This window comes from Magnusiomyces paraingens (genome assembly GCF_902498895.1).
Source record: "Magnusiomyces paraingens strain CBS 517.90 genome assembly, contig: contig1, whole genome shotgun sequence".
Taxonomy (NCBI): Eukaryota; Fungi; Ascomycota; class Dipodascomycetes; order Dipodascales; family Dipodascaceae; genus Magnusiomyces; species Magnusiomyces paraingens.
The window spans coordinates 1,600,181-1,615,412 of NW_022474067.1; the positions used below are offsets into that span (position 1 = coordinate 1,600,181).

Here is a 15,232-nt window from a genome sequence, read left to right on the forward strand (position 1 = left end):
GATTATAAATTAAAACAATTAATTTCTAATTAACCAATTGTTTAATGTTTACAAACTACGTGGGCGTCTGGTGTAGTTGGCTATCACGTTCGCTTAGCATGCGAAAGGTCCCCGGTTCAACTCCGGTGTCGTCCAAAATATCTTTTTTTACAGTTCTTTTTACATATGTTGACCTAGAAATAATAAATATTCATTGATATAGATGTCATTAATGTAAGATTGTGGTCGGTCTGAAATAAGAAAATTGTTCTTTATTGAAATTTTAAGACTTTTTTGGGGGATTTATGTCTAAAGTCCAACATTGTTCTTTTTTATTGAATAAGATAAAGATAGTTAATATTGAACCGTTTGTTTTATCAGAAACGAGACCAAACACTATCAACATTCAAACGATAATAATACTTAGGAACCAGAGCTCAAAAAATGTATGCATTTTTTAAATGTTTTTAAACCACCATAACCTAGCCCTAAAGTAAAGTTGGACATTGAAATTAATCTGCATACTTCTACCGCACTGTTTGAAAACTGTAAAGATGGGCCATTCATGATTTTATGCAGCCTATCCAACAGGGAAAAAAAAATAATACAAACACAGTAAAATATTTAAGGTTAACCCCAACCCTAATGGAATTACTTTATTCAGAACAATTAATAGAATTTTTATTTCAACAAATGTGATTTTATATTTCAAACAAAGTATTTTGAAATTAAACCTTTTAGGAAAAAATTGACTAATTTGTAAATTACTGTTTTTTACCAAAAACAAACTTAGTTTAATAATTACTACACAGCCTTAGCCATACAGCCATAACTTTGGTTAGTTTAAAGTTGTAATACCAAAAAAAAAAAAAAAAAATACTTCAACCTATGCTAACCACCATTTTTATATAAAAAAACAAATAGTTTCAAGATATTAAAAAATTAAGCTTAAGGCATAATTTTTTTTGACAAGTTTTAAATGACCTAGTAATGTAAATGTTTTTCTAAAAAGTACCTGTAATTCCTATAAATGTTGTCGAAATAACATTAATTCAGTTGTAATATTTAAATTTTGAACCTCTCTTTGAAAAAAAAATACTGTCTTGATATTAGCAGGGCGGCATCACCTCTTTGAAAAGAAATGCTAACCAACACCAACACCAACACCAATGCTATTATCATTAGCACCAATAAGGGATATATATGTATATGAAAATTGGCACATGATAGCTATAGAAGAACCTACAAATTAACTATGGGCTTCTTGATATTTAATCCTGCCAAAATTTCTAGCTGAACACATTATTTGATACCGTGATACTATGAAGTTTTTAAAGAAGCTTTAACTGAACTCTTTTTTCTTACCGTAACTTTATGATTTTTTTTTTTGTAAATAATTAACTTCAGAAGTAGCATGGGGTCTTTGATTAATTATTGTATAAGTCTTCTATTTTAAATTTTAAATTTTAAATTTTAATTTTGAATGCATTTAAATAACAAATACCCTTACCCCGTTGGAATCTTTAAATGTTCAGGCTCTGGCCCTTTTTTTTTTTTTAGTTTAAAACGTCATTTTATAATTATTTTTCATAATGAACAATACCCTTACCCCAATGGAATTTAAGAACTCTCATGTTTAGTTATGTATTGTAAATTTTCCATTTCAATTTTGAATTTTTGAAAACATTTTACGTAATAACAAATACCCTTACCCTAACGGAATCTTTTAAATATCATGTTTTGGACCGTAATCTTCAAGTTTAAAGGAGGATTTTGAAATTATTTTCCAATACCCTTACCTCAACAAACAACACTTATCATGATGCTAACATTGTTGCGATAAATCAAACAAGTGACATATGAACAGGCTTCTCAAATTAAAAAAAAAAAAAAATTGTTTCTCTAAGAATAAAAAAGAACTTAGAAACTTTTAAAGATGGTAAAGTCAACATGGCTACATTATCAGACACATCACACTTTATAAACATAACTAAGATTCAATTAACAGATTCATTAAATTACATAAATACACCCAAAAATCATTAGCTTTATAGATCTCTGTTATCCTTTTTTTTTTTTAATTTTTGACAGAAAGGTTTCTAACCTTGTATAATTATATTACTATTCATTTGTTGCAAAACTAACTTTTAATTTTTTTTTTTTGAAATGGAAATAAGATCATAGAAGTAGCGTCGATATTAATAAAAAAATAGAATTAATATTTTAGTTTCCATTACTTTAAAAATGTAAATTAAACTTTTTTTTATGTTTTCATTTAATGGCTATTGAATCATATAACATCAGCATGAATGTTACCAATTGCCTAGCTTTGGTGACTTGCCGTCTATCGAGTGTAAATTTTTAGTACAGTGATTTTTGGTTCGTGCACTCAGATATCCGACAATATTGGGTTTGATTCCCACTAACAAATGACAAAAAAACCAGTTTGACAATCCCATGCCAACAAGATCCATTTCCACTTATTTTTATTATTAACCATGTATTTATTAATTCTGTCCTTTAAAAATTTAACCCACAATGCCTTGCAGGCGAGCCTGCCTAAACTGAAAAATTAGATATTTTGCTATTCAGTTATTTCAAGGTATGCATTATTTAACTTTATTTAATTTTTTAAGGTTTTTGTTATTTTTTTATATTGATTTTATAAAATTTAAGGTTTGTAATCATTTTTTAAAATTTCATTTTTTTGTATTTTGTCCTTATATTAAAAATACCTTTTAAATTTTCACGTCGGCAATAGTTTAGTGGCTAGAATTTCCGCCTGTCATTTAATAGCACGCGGGGGACCGGGGTTCAATTCCCCGTTGCCGAGTATTTTTTTTGACTCAGACTTACACAAGTATTTATTTATTTGGTACAATTTACCACATATGTAGAGCCGTAAAGTGATAATAACGTTTTTTTTTTTTTAATTTTATATTTTTTTTATTGATAAAGCCTCTTCTATAAAATAACTTATAAAATACTTAAACTAAAAGATAAAAATAAATTCATAAAGCTGATAAAAATGTAAATAAATTACTTTCGAAAGTTACCCGTTAATTAACGAATTTGTTAAATTTAAATGGGAGAATCAGTGTAGTTAGTAGCAAGATCATAAGGTATGGCTGTTGCACCATCAGGACAAGAAGCAGCACAGTAGAGAATAATATTACCCTGGTTATTAAGGCATGAAATGATAGACTGGCCACTGGGAACAATAGCCCCATTTTGAATGATCCAAGTGGGTGCAGTACCCGTGCTAGTTGCACCCTCAACCACTTGGAGCTGACCAAGGTTATTGATAACAACGTTTCCAAGACCACCAATGCTAGGAGAGTTACCATAAAGAACGCCATTAATTAAAGTTCCAGTAAATGGCACTGAGCCAGAAATGGAGGTTGATGGGGACAAGTAGCCACCAGGAGCGACATAGATAGAAATTTGGTTGCTGTTACCGTTATTATTATTGTTCAAGTTGTTGTTAACATTGTTGCTGGTTCCGGTATTTGAGTTCAGATTGTTAGATGTAGAAGGACCAGAGGTGCCAGCACCGCCAGAACCACCAGCACCGCCCGTGCCACCGGCGCCACCGGCGCCCCCAGCACCACCAGCCGTTGTAGTAGTTGTAGTACCGGCACCAGTACCAGTGAGACCAAACATCATCTTTTTCCACTTCTTCTTCTTTCCAGGTTCAGCATGAGCTGCCGCAAAAGCGACTGGAGCTGCGAGAGCTTCAGCATTTGCATTTGCATTTGCATTTGCATTGGCTTCAGCAACTGGAGCTGCAAAACTGTAGGTAGCAAAGAGAGTGAGGACAATAATTGAAAACTTCATTCTTGATGATTTAAAAAACTGAGTTATTTGTAGATGATTGGAATTGATTAGTATATTGATAAATTGATTTGAGAATATAAGATGAAAATAATAAAAGAAAAAAAAGAATATCAAATGAAGAAATATCAGGTTCTTTTATATTAAAAAAATAGAAACAATTGATCAAAGTATTTTAAAGATTATCAAAAAAAAACAAAAAAGATTGAAGTAGAAAAAAATGCGGCCAAAGACATTTCAAGTTTAATCCATCAAGATATTCAACGCTGATAAATATTCGATACCATAAAAACATAACGATTTTTCGTATAAGTAACGATTTGAAACCTAAGATTTTTTAGATATTCTTATGATCATGGGGATATTTCCAAAAGAAAAAAAATATCAGATCTAAAATCGTATAGCACTTAAGAAAAAAAACCTGTTGCATGAATTTTTTAAGTTAGAAAGAGTTAAAAAAAAACGAATGTTTTACAAAAAAATGACTTTGTTTCAAAATGTGTAAAAAATGGGTATAACACGACTTCAAACCGCTTATTAATTCACTTAACATTCAGTTTGTTTTCTAAGAGTATTTTAAACAATATTTAAATATTTTTCTAAAAGATAAAAGATCATGTTTCTAACAAAAAAAAATAAGATTTAGATTATAATTATATATTCGAAGGTCTTATAGCCAAATTTTTATGACCACCATTTGAATAATTTTTAATGTCACAAAATTATGTTGTTTTGTAGGAATTTTATGTTCATGTTCATGTTCATGCTCAGGCCCATGTTTCTGTTTGAAAATATAAAAAATAAAGGTTTTTAATAAATTAGTGTGCAGTTTAATTTTATTTTAATTCAAGAGATATCGATATTTATATAATATTAACGTCAATGCTTTCCATTTATTTGCCTAATTTTGGTGCCTCGCTATTCCCAAACACTTTTTTTTAAAAAAAAACATGTATAAAAATGTAAATATAGTAAATTTGTTATTTTTCTCTGGAATTTTTCTAAAAAATTAATAATTTCTAAATTATAATTTTATGTTATGATACTGCAAATATTTTGAATGGGTTGTTTTTTTAATTATTTGGGAGTTTGGCCGAGTGGTCTAAGGCGCCAGCTTCAGGTGCTGGTCTCTTCGGAGGCGGGAGTTCGAACCTCCCAGCTCTCATTATCTTTTTTTTCATATAAATTATACAAACAAACTATTGTTATTATTATTGAAGTCTTGCATTTGTTGCTAGAGGTAAATATAAAAGTATAGTTTTTGTTGTATTTTCATTTTTGAATTGTTGTTCAAGTATATTTCATGTTTATTAAACCTTGATTTTTGCAGTTAAGTTAGTGGTTAGTTAACTTTTCCCAATATTTTAGAAACTTGAGAACTGATCTGCAAAATATCTTTTAACCATTATTATTTAATTAATTTATCAAGTAGATCTTAATTTAAAAAATTTTTGGTATATTATTTTATTTTTTTTAGATAATGTTGTAATTTTCTTTTGGTTTAACTATTGAAGGCTTAAGAACAGTTATTTAGTCTTTTTTTATTAATCACAATAGTAAGCGAACTCAAGCTATATATCATGTTATTAATGTTAATTGCAAATACTACAATTCAAAATTTAAATGAGAAAGATGATAATTATTGAAAACTTTACAAACTTTACAAGTACCTTTTAAATGTTTGCTGAATATCAAAAAATCTTTAAAGACAAAAAAAAAAGGCCCCAGCCAGTATGCGGTCTGTAATATTCGCTTACGTTTTGATATATACACTTCGAATTCGTCACACACTTTTTGCTATTCATGCTGGAGAGTCAAACTACACAAAATGCACGACCTAGCAAGGATAAAGAAGTTGGTCAATTGTAAATCTTTCATAATTATTTAAAAAAAAAATTTAAAAGTGGTTTATTAATTATATTGTCTAGTCGGTTATTTTTTAACTGTTTATAATTTAATCAGATCAAGTTGGCTCCTTTAGTTTAATTATATGGGTGGTTTCAATGATTTTAAAGAGAAGTTTTAAGACATTTTTATAATTACTCTTTTTTAGTCAATCCCAAATTAAAAAAAAAATTGTATAAATATATACAATTTAATTTTATAAAAAATCATTTTTTTTATATTTAGAAGATACTTTTTTTTCAATTCTTTTTCAGCATTTTCAAAATTTTCAAAATTCTCATAAACCAAAATCTACTGGCGGCACTTTTACGTAAAGTACTTGCGCCCAGCCGCACTTAAAAATATCTGTAGCATCTAAGGTTGTCTTTTGGTATCTCAGAATTTCTGTGTGCTCTCAAAATTTTTTTTTTTTTCTTACTTTACTTTACAATTCATTTTTACTCACAAAATCTATCTCTAGTAGACTTATATACCCCCCTCTTATCATTAGATCCCAAATGTCCCAAAAAGATGAATCCGGATCAAAAAAGCCGGAGAATCTGCAAAAGGTGACTCTGGAGTTTGAGACGGCGACCCTAAACTCAACAGACCCATTAAATCCTTCAAACACAGAATTATCATCTACCTCGAAGCTACCTCACACATTTACAGCAACCCAAACTTCAGCTCATGCTTCACCGACTTTGCCCACTGTTGTATTACCAAGATCTTCTGAAATCCCATTAGCTTCATTACCAGTAAATTCTAGTGGCCCTTCTAGTCCAGGCCTTACGCCACGTTCACCTGGTAGTCCCGCTCGACTACCCCACCACCCCCAATCTTCAGTATCCTTTTCCGAACAAGGCCTACCTCGTCCAAGCGGCAGTTCTTTGCAAGTCCAAAGTCCTTCATATAACATTGAAGATTCAAACATTTATCGTGGCTCTTACGGCGTTCACTCGTCTTCCGAGATATTTGCAACCCCTTCACCATCTGGTGGACTGGCCCCCCACCTTGCAGTCTCTCCTCTTGTAAGAAGCCGTGCAAATAGCCGAACAAGAAGTTCGGGTCGCATCACGCCAGCCCACTCCACTGTGAGTCTTTTCAGCCACGAAGATAGCCCGCTTTCACCATACCGCCGCAGACGCAAATATCGCCATTCCCGTCTGGCCAGTCAAAATGACGACACCAGCAGTGACGACAGTAGCAATAGTAGTAGTGATGATGATGATGATAACGATAACGATGATGAAGATCTTGATAGTAGCGGAGAAGTTTCAAGCACTGGTAGCGACTACAGCCAAAAAGACAGCAATGAACCAGCTATAAAAAGGAAAAAAAAAAGCAGAAAAGCTCGCAAAAAGAAGAAAAAGAAGAAAGGAAATCCACAGTCATATCTTGAGCGGATGCTTTTTGGCGGAGGCATTGGTGGTGACGGTATGCCAGTAGTGCGCAGTGGATTTGGACTTGAAGAGTTTCGTGATGGCTTTTTCGATGCCATTTATTCACCAATCTCATTTATTGAAAAGCTTGCTTATGAATCTGTTTCCCAAGAATCTGAAGCAATGGCCATTGCAGAAAAATCGCCTTCTCTATATACTTCGGCCATTTCTTCTTTAAGAATGGTGGTCTATAGTATGATGTCGCCGCATAATGGTGTAAAGCTCTTCAAAGCATTCATCACTTATTTTGTGGCGTACATTCTTTGCGTCATTGGTCCCGTTGGTCGCTGGTTAGGCCATTACCGCCTTTTTTTCCCACTTGCATGTGTTTTACACCAAGCCGCTCACTCTTCAGGCTCTCAAATTGAAATCTTTATACAATGTGCTGGTGGCATAGCCCTTGGTCTTGGAGTGGGATCTCTCAGCTATTTTGTTTCGACTTCTACTCAATCCGCACAGTCTGGCTATGGTGGCTTACAAGCCGTATCAGTAGTATTCATGACATTTTTGGTTGCTTGGGTTCGTGCTAGTTTTATCCGTCTTTATCATGGAATGATTGCATTCCACATGGCCCATCTTTTTATGGCAGTTGTAAACGTTTCTGAGATTCGCGATTGGTACCGCGTGCGGTTATTTGCAGTACCCTATGGTCTTGGAGTTGCCCTAACTCTTGTTCTTAATTTGCTAATTGTCCCTGACTTTTTCCATAACGAAGCTTTTACATCTTTTCTTGACGCTATTGAGCAATGCAGAGTCACTATACTTGCCATTTCTCAGGCTGATCCTGAGGCATTAGCAAAGGAAGTAGAGGTTTTGAATAAGACTTCCAATGACATGTCTATTGTTTTCCGCGAAATGCTTAATGAAATAACAATTTCCACTGTCAATAACAAGCAAGCTATTCAACTTAGAAATGCCATTCAGATGTTTATTGGCCGTATTCGCGTTGTCCCCTGTCCTACATATCTTTATGGCCCTCTCTTGTCAGAAGATGAATACGGTACTCTTACTGGGTCAGATGATGCTCATTACCGTTCTCGTGTAGCTGGTTCTTCTATTCGCAGATCTCATATTTTCATTCGTGATACTTTTCAAGAACCAACCTCTTCTATACTTCAAGTGGTTTTAAAGTCACTTGATAACCTTGACAAATTTTTAAAGTATTTGAAATACCCACTTCCACGATACAAAAACTCAAATAATCTTCATTACTCAGAGTTAATGACGTCTCAGGCAGATTTGAGGAATTGTCAATACGCTTTAGATATGCTTTCTGAATCGCTTTTACAAAAAGCATCTAATGAAGGTGTCAATGTGGAATGGCGAGCAACCCCTGTTGTCAATGTGCTTGTTTATGTTCATTATCTTTATGATATGAGTCGATCTCTTGGCCACGTTATTGATGAACTTGTTGATGCTGCTGGAACTAAACGTAAATGGCATATTGCCTTTCCAAATTATCCCTTTTCGCGGGCTCTTAAAACTAACACTCGTCAAACTACACACGATCGTGGTGGCCAATCAGCATTTTATTTCTACCATACCAAAGCTGATATTGAACAAGTATTTGAGCAGCTTCATGAAATCAGTGTGGCTCATAGACGTGCATCAGTATTGGCTTCGGAAGAAGAGCTGACTCCTGCGGATGCAAGGAAAAAACGTCGAGAAAATGAGCGCAACAATGCTGCTTCTGATGAGCAGCATAAACTGAGATACCGACTATGGAGACTGGTGCACCGTCTACAAGGTTACGAGTCAAGGTATGCCATTCGTACTTCGATTATTGTAACGTCTCTTTGTATTCCTGGGTGGATCCATCACAGTCGTGATTGGTTCAACAATTATAATCTATGGACTGCACCATTCATTGCTGTCGTTATTATGCATCCCCGAGTAGGTGGAAATTTACATGACTTGTTTGTGCGAACCGCTTGTGCCATTCTTGGAGTTGTCTGGGCAGGTATTTCATTTCGTGCTCATTATGGAAATCCTTATGTTTTATGTGTGATGTGTGCTGTTTTCAGTAAGTATATTACTGCTAATATTTTGATTCCTTTTTTTTTTTCCTAACAATTGTTTTTTAGTGATTCCGGCTTTTTACAGATATGTCATTTCTTTACACCCGCGGTCAGGAAGTCTTGCTTGTATAAGTTTTACCATTACATCGCTCACAATTTTTGTCAAAGTACATGAAGACCACAGTCCAAGAAAAGACATTATAACAGTGGCATGGACACAGGGTTGTGCCATTGTTATCGGTATAGCAGGCTCGATTGTTATTTCGTGGATCTTTTGGCCCTTTGTTGCACGTCAGGAAGTACGTAAAGCCATGGCTATTGTGTTAAGGCATCTCAGCAACTGCTACCAAAGTGTCACAGATCGCTATCTTTACAAGGATGTCGGGGATGATCCAACTGCAATGGCGCTCAGTTTGTCTGAAGTCCGTGAAGCCCGTATGCGTATCAGTTTAGACGCCTACCGAGAAATGATTTACATGACCAGACATGAGCCTTCATTACGCGGCGACTTTGATCAGGTCCCATACATTAAGCTTTTACGCTCTTGTCAGGTCATTTTGCAAAAGATTTCAGAGGCCCGCATTTCATCAATTTATTTCAACGTTCATCGTTATGAAGATACCAATGCTGAAACCAAAATTACACTAATGTCTTTACGTCGTGATGCAGTTGCCTCTGTCATTTATCTTTTGCATTTGCTTTCAAGCGCTTTTGAATCCAAAAACAAGATTTTAAGTCACATGCCATCTCCAGCCCTTTCTCGCAAACTTCTCTTTGATGGAATGCACGAAATTGAAAAAATTCGGTTACGCGCTTTAAAAAATGCATCCAAATTGTCCAAAACAGAAAGTAAAACAGCAACTATTCCGAAAAATCATGAAGGGGAGGCATGCTACTCAGGCCACGATTCAGCTGAGGCAGCAGCAGCAGCAGCAGCGCAAATGGCAATTGAAGTTGCAGTAACTCCCAGCTCAGCTAGTGACGAGAAAACAATGCAGGATTCAGCTACAGTGAGCAAAAATAATAGCGAAGATGCCATCACAACTACTGAAACGCAGCGTAATGAGAATGAAGATAAGGACAATGAAATTGCTCCCACAACACTAGTAGTGGGCGATGCCGAGAAGAATGCAACATTGAACCCGTCAGAGACGGTTAACTCCATGGCAACCATTCCCTTACCACCACATGCTTCAGTTTTGGAAAAATCACAGTATATTTGGGCCATTGTTCATGAAAGTACATTTTCCCAGACCTTTACAGAGATTGCTCATGAGCTGGAAAAGATGATTGCTTATGGAAAGTACATTTTAGGCGAGGAAGAGATCTGGACCGATGTTGCACGTAGCGAGTACAATAGAACTTTGTAATTAGATTTGAATTTTGTTATTTATTTACTATTTATACTAGGACCTGGTTAGCTTGACGGTAGTATTTTTTTGTGTTTAGAACATACTTAATACTTACAAAAGATGACGGAAGAAGACATATAAAACAACAATTAAAAAAGAAATAAAAAAAAAAGATAATAAAAGTATCCAAGCACAGCTCGGCTACTTAATATGTAGCAGTCTATAGGGTGATTTGCTTCTTTTTTTTGTTTGCAGGTAGCGAAGCATTCTTTAGAATTAATTTACTTCTTAACAACAGGTGTATCTCTGAGAGCCTGTGTATTTCTAGTAATAAGATGGAACACCACAATGAGGCCCATAGTGGCAATACCAAACGAGATGGCAATTGTATTAAGCTGGTTATCAGTAATCATTATTTTTTTTTCTTTGCGTGTTCCGTTTGATATTGTATATTTGGCAGTGATGATAATGGTAATAATGATGGTGGTGGTGGAAAAAACCAGTCGGTGATGACGTGGAAAATGACAGGTTTTTTTTTTTTTTAGTTTTTGGTTTTGAAGATATGTGTTGTGAGTATGTGTGTATGAGTGTGTGTAGCAAAGTTACCCGGCTTTTATAGTTCATATTTGCAATTTCTAATTTTTGCTGATAACTCAACGTATAAAACAAGTCTTTTTTAATGTTTTAAAAGTCTTTGATTTATTTTTTGTTTGTTAATTTTTTTGTTAATTTTTTTACCATTTACATATCCAATTTCGGTCTTCAAACTTCTATTTCATTGCTGATAATAATATAAGTTATCAATTGACTTAAAAAGATTTTAGCAAAATTTGATTTTAAAAATTTAAAATATTGGGAAACTTTTACTCTCTTTGAAAGATTATTTTGAAAATGGATTGTAATTAAGATCTCGCATAATATTCAAAAAAAAAAAAACTACTCCATGGGCCATAAAAACTGAATAAAAGATTCGGTTTATTAAATTTAAGTAAAAGTTTTTATAAAGATTAAAAGATTTTATTTTAAAAAAAAAAGGAAAGAACGGACCGCATTGCTCTTCTGTCTCTGTTCAAATCCATGATTAGTAGTGGCATTATTATGAAGTTATAAAGTTATTATGCTCAACAACAACAACAACAACAAATTTATATTTTTATATCTGGTTTTTTTTATGCACCACCATGACTTACGAAATGGCTGAGATCATTTATTCTAGCAAAGAAGAATGAAAGCTAATAGTGGCTTCCCTTAGTGGCGGCGTTTGACGGATGTACCTTGAGTTCACCTTAGAAAAATTCAATGCAGGCAATTTCTTTACTGAATGCATCCACAGGATCCCGTTCATAGTTGGCTAACTGTTTTTGAAAGGAACAGTTATTCTGTACGAGTAACAAAAAAAAAAAAGCAAGAAGTACACTTTTTACGTTAAGGTTGTCATTGGTGTGTATCCTCGTTGCAACAACAAAGTCTCTAAGGCTCATGAGGGCGGTTCCAAGCTTTGCCATAAAAGGGCATTTCTTTCTGAACGCAAAATTGATGACGCGATTTATACAATCCAAAGCATTATCGCCCTCGCAGAACAGGGAATAGATAACCGCAATGCATGTCAAGGGCACAGGGAAGTATAGATAGATTTATGCTCTAGATTAAGAAAAGGCCTGTGACAGGGTGTGTCACGAATACCTTTTCAACTTTATGAAACATGTTAAGTTTCCCTCACATTAAATATATATTTTTGAAGACACTATACACTAATGCAAAATTACTTGCTTTAAATTCTACACATCAACTAATTATAATGGTTTTGGCCTTTTAAATAGGCCAATTTCCTCTGTTCTTTTTTTTTTCTTGGTAAATTCATCATTTTCTACCTTCAGTCATAACCATGCATATTTTATTCACTGATCTTCCACCTGAAGTCCATGATAATATATCTCGGTATTTGTCAGTTGTAGATAAAACTGCACTTAGTCTGACTTGCTCTTGTCTTCAGCAAGTATATCGGCCTTTATCTTTTCAGACAGTTATTCTTTTGCCCCGCGTGATTTGGAATAATCTTCACTATCAGTTTTACGATTTTTCTCTCTCTAAACACGCCAGAGCCATACCCTTAGAAACTTTTCTGTTCCCTAAGCTTTATAGTTGGTTCTGTAACCAAGCTGTTCGACAAGTTCGCTTCACCCATTGGTATATGGGCAGCTCTGACCTTGTTCTTCAAGCACAATCCGGTGACCTTCCTAGTAAGGTCTCAAAGTTTAACTCAGCTTGGTACCCGTCATTAAGTGCTGTAAATATCTCTTTAAGCGCTTCAGATTTGTTTCATTATACATCCAGAACTATATTCACCAAATTTTCTCAAAAATCTACTCTAGGTCGGTTTGAAAACTATTTCACTATGGAAGAAGATGAACTAGATGATGATGCATTGGATGTTTTAAATTTTTTTGCTGATACAATTGGTCCTAGAAAGCTGACCCTGCGGTCGGTCAAACCATTAAACTCGATAAACATTCCAATAAACCTTGCGGCCATTACTAACTTTCAAATGGACTTGTTAAATGATGTTAATACAACTTCACAAGAAGGCTTCCATAACACAATAACAAGATTGACAGGTGCTAAAGTTATTCATGTGAGAGTACACCAGGAAAGTCTTGACATTCACCGATTTGCTGAAGCCTTATGCAAACTACCTAACCTTTCAGTGTTTTCGTTTTATGTTACTCTTGGTTTTGAACCATTGCCTAATTTTCTTTCTGCTTTAGCAAAACTCCCCAATAAATTAGAGCAATGTATTCTTGGCATTGATTTTTCCTTGTGGGAGTTGAGAAATTTTACCCAGACCAACTTTGATAACACTCCCAAAGTTACTGTACCCCTCACACACCTATACAGTACTAACCGCAATATTTTTGTTCCCACAGATATTTTCTTTTCCGAAGAAATAAAACAAGCTGGCATGGCTAATGCTCGAAACACAAACCCATCTCGTCTTATGACATTCATCTGTTCATTTTGGAAATTATTCAAACTACCTAGACTTGAGGCTGCATCTATTGATGAATACTTCCTTCCACCAAAATCCCCACAGGACTCTGAGCCATACCACAAAACCATTAGCCAAAATCTCCCTCCGGAAAAAGTCGTCTCGTATCGAATTCTAAGCCGCGAGCAGAGATATCATAATATTCTTTTACAAGAATTACCGTTGTTTACATCATTGAAATCTCTTAGTATCTCTCACAAAATCCCTGACTCTTTTATTATTGATTTTGATACAGATGATGATAGATACTTTAACGACAATCGACGGGATTCTTTTCAAGCTATTTCTTCAAATTGTATTGCTTCAATTTTGGGACTTATTTTTAGACTCATTCAGAATCAACGATTTAGAGATTTCATTTCCACCTATGATATCTCTTCTTCTCCACCTCCTCCTCCCTTTTTTGCATTTTATCCCAATACTTTCCTTGAAAATATGTCTTATTTTTTGGAGGGAAGTTATGAGTCTGTTGATGATTACACTGCATATGCTTTATATTGGGTTAAAGTTATTATTTTTTCCCCTGCTTTTTTTATTTCAGATATTGAGAATTCAAGCATTTCAGAGACTGAAGATGATGACAGCATTTTTATCAGAGGCTTGTGTTTTACTGAAGTTTTATTTGGCCAAATAGTCCCAAATCTCCCTCAACTAGAGTTTTTGAATCTTGCTACTGGTTACAAATCTTCAGGAGCCCCAATGATCCTCGATTCACCCCAGTTTCAAAAAATGGTGAAAACAAACAAAACCATCAAGCAAATTATGTTTCGTGAATGGTTTTTACGACCTAAAACATATATGGAAACCCATATCTATTCTCGGTACCTATATATGTGGCCTGTTTCTCGCCTTGATAATGCGACAAATTTTCCTTCTGATATTAATGGTCGGATTGTTTTGGATCTTGAAGGACTCCGCAAGGACGCTGAAAAAGCTAACAATTCTTTTACCAAAAGGAGAAAAAAAAAGAGGTTTTATGTTGAAAAAAATTGTGAATTTCGACATGACCTGAGTATTGGTCGGTTATGGCTCAAGTTATATGGAAATATTTCAGTTCCTGATTCTTACTATTCTTATTTCTCAGAACCTTATTTGGATTTTGTTAATTTAGAAAAATCGCCATCTCTTAAAACTAGATGCCCCCGTTGTCAAAAACTTTTTTCCGAAAATTACGATGAATACTCAGACGATGAATATTCAGATTATTCAGATTACTCCGGATATGGATATTCTGATAACGAAGATGATGAAATTGACGATGAATTAGGCCCACTGAATTTGGAAGAAGATGAAGAAAGTGATGAGACTGATGAAGAAAGTGAGGAGACTGATGAAGAACGTGAGGAAACTGATGAAGAAAATGAGGAGGCTGATGATGCTTCATGGCATTCAACAGCGGAATCATCGTCCTCAGATGAAGATCCCTGGGTAGATGTTGATTCCGATGATGAGTACAATTCCGATATGTCTTCAGATTCTCCTATTTCCCAAATGACTCTGGCCGAAGTGGAAGAAAAATACCCAATTTCTTGGTTTTGTTCCAATTGCCATGATTTAATAGAAGATGACAGGCATCAGACTACTTTTAATATTGAAATGTATAATGAACGAGATGATGCATATCGATCATGGACCCGTGAATGTTTTCCGGAAACCTTTTGGGGATGGATCTGATTG

At 34.5% G+C, this 15,232-nt stretch overlaps 3 protein-coding genes across 3 annotated transcripts; 2 read left to right on the forward strand and 1 right to left on the reverse strand.

Annotated features, from left to right (window-relative positions):
* Positions 1-3,060: 3,060 nt before the first annotated feature.
* On the reverse strand, positions 3,061-3,816 carry SAPINGB_P000491 (uncharacterized protein; the record flags this gene model as incomplete). The annotated part of the gene is made up of 1 exon (XM_031995215.1): positions 3,061-3,816. One exon carries the CDS (start codon positions 3,814-3,816, stop codon positions 3,061-3,063), a length of 756 nt encoding a protein of 251 aa, XP_031851106.1.
* Positions 3,817-6,215: 2,399 nt separating this feature from the next.
* SAPINGB_P000492 (uncharacterized protein) lies at positions 6,216-10,527 on the forward strand (the record flags this gene model as incomplete). The annotated part of the gene is made up of 2 exons (XM_031995216.1): positions 6,216-9,162; positions 9,224-10,527. 2 exons carry the CDS (start codon positions 6,216-6,218, stop codon positions 10,525-10,527), a joined length of 4,251 nt encoding a protein of 1,416 aa, XP_031851107.1.
* Positions 10,528-12,394: 1,867 nt separating this feature from the next.
* On the forward strand, positions 12,395-15,229 carry SAPINGB_P000493 (uncharacterized protein; the record flags this gene model as incomplete). Its single annotated transcript, XM_031995217.1, has 1 exon — positions 12,395-15,229. The coding sequence occupies one exon, from the start codon at positions 12,395-12,397 to the stop codon at positions 15,227-15,229; it is 2,835 nt and encodes a 944-aa protein (XP_031851108.1).
* Between the last annotated feature and the right edge of the window lie 3 nt (positions 15,230-15,232).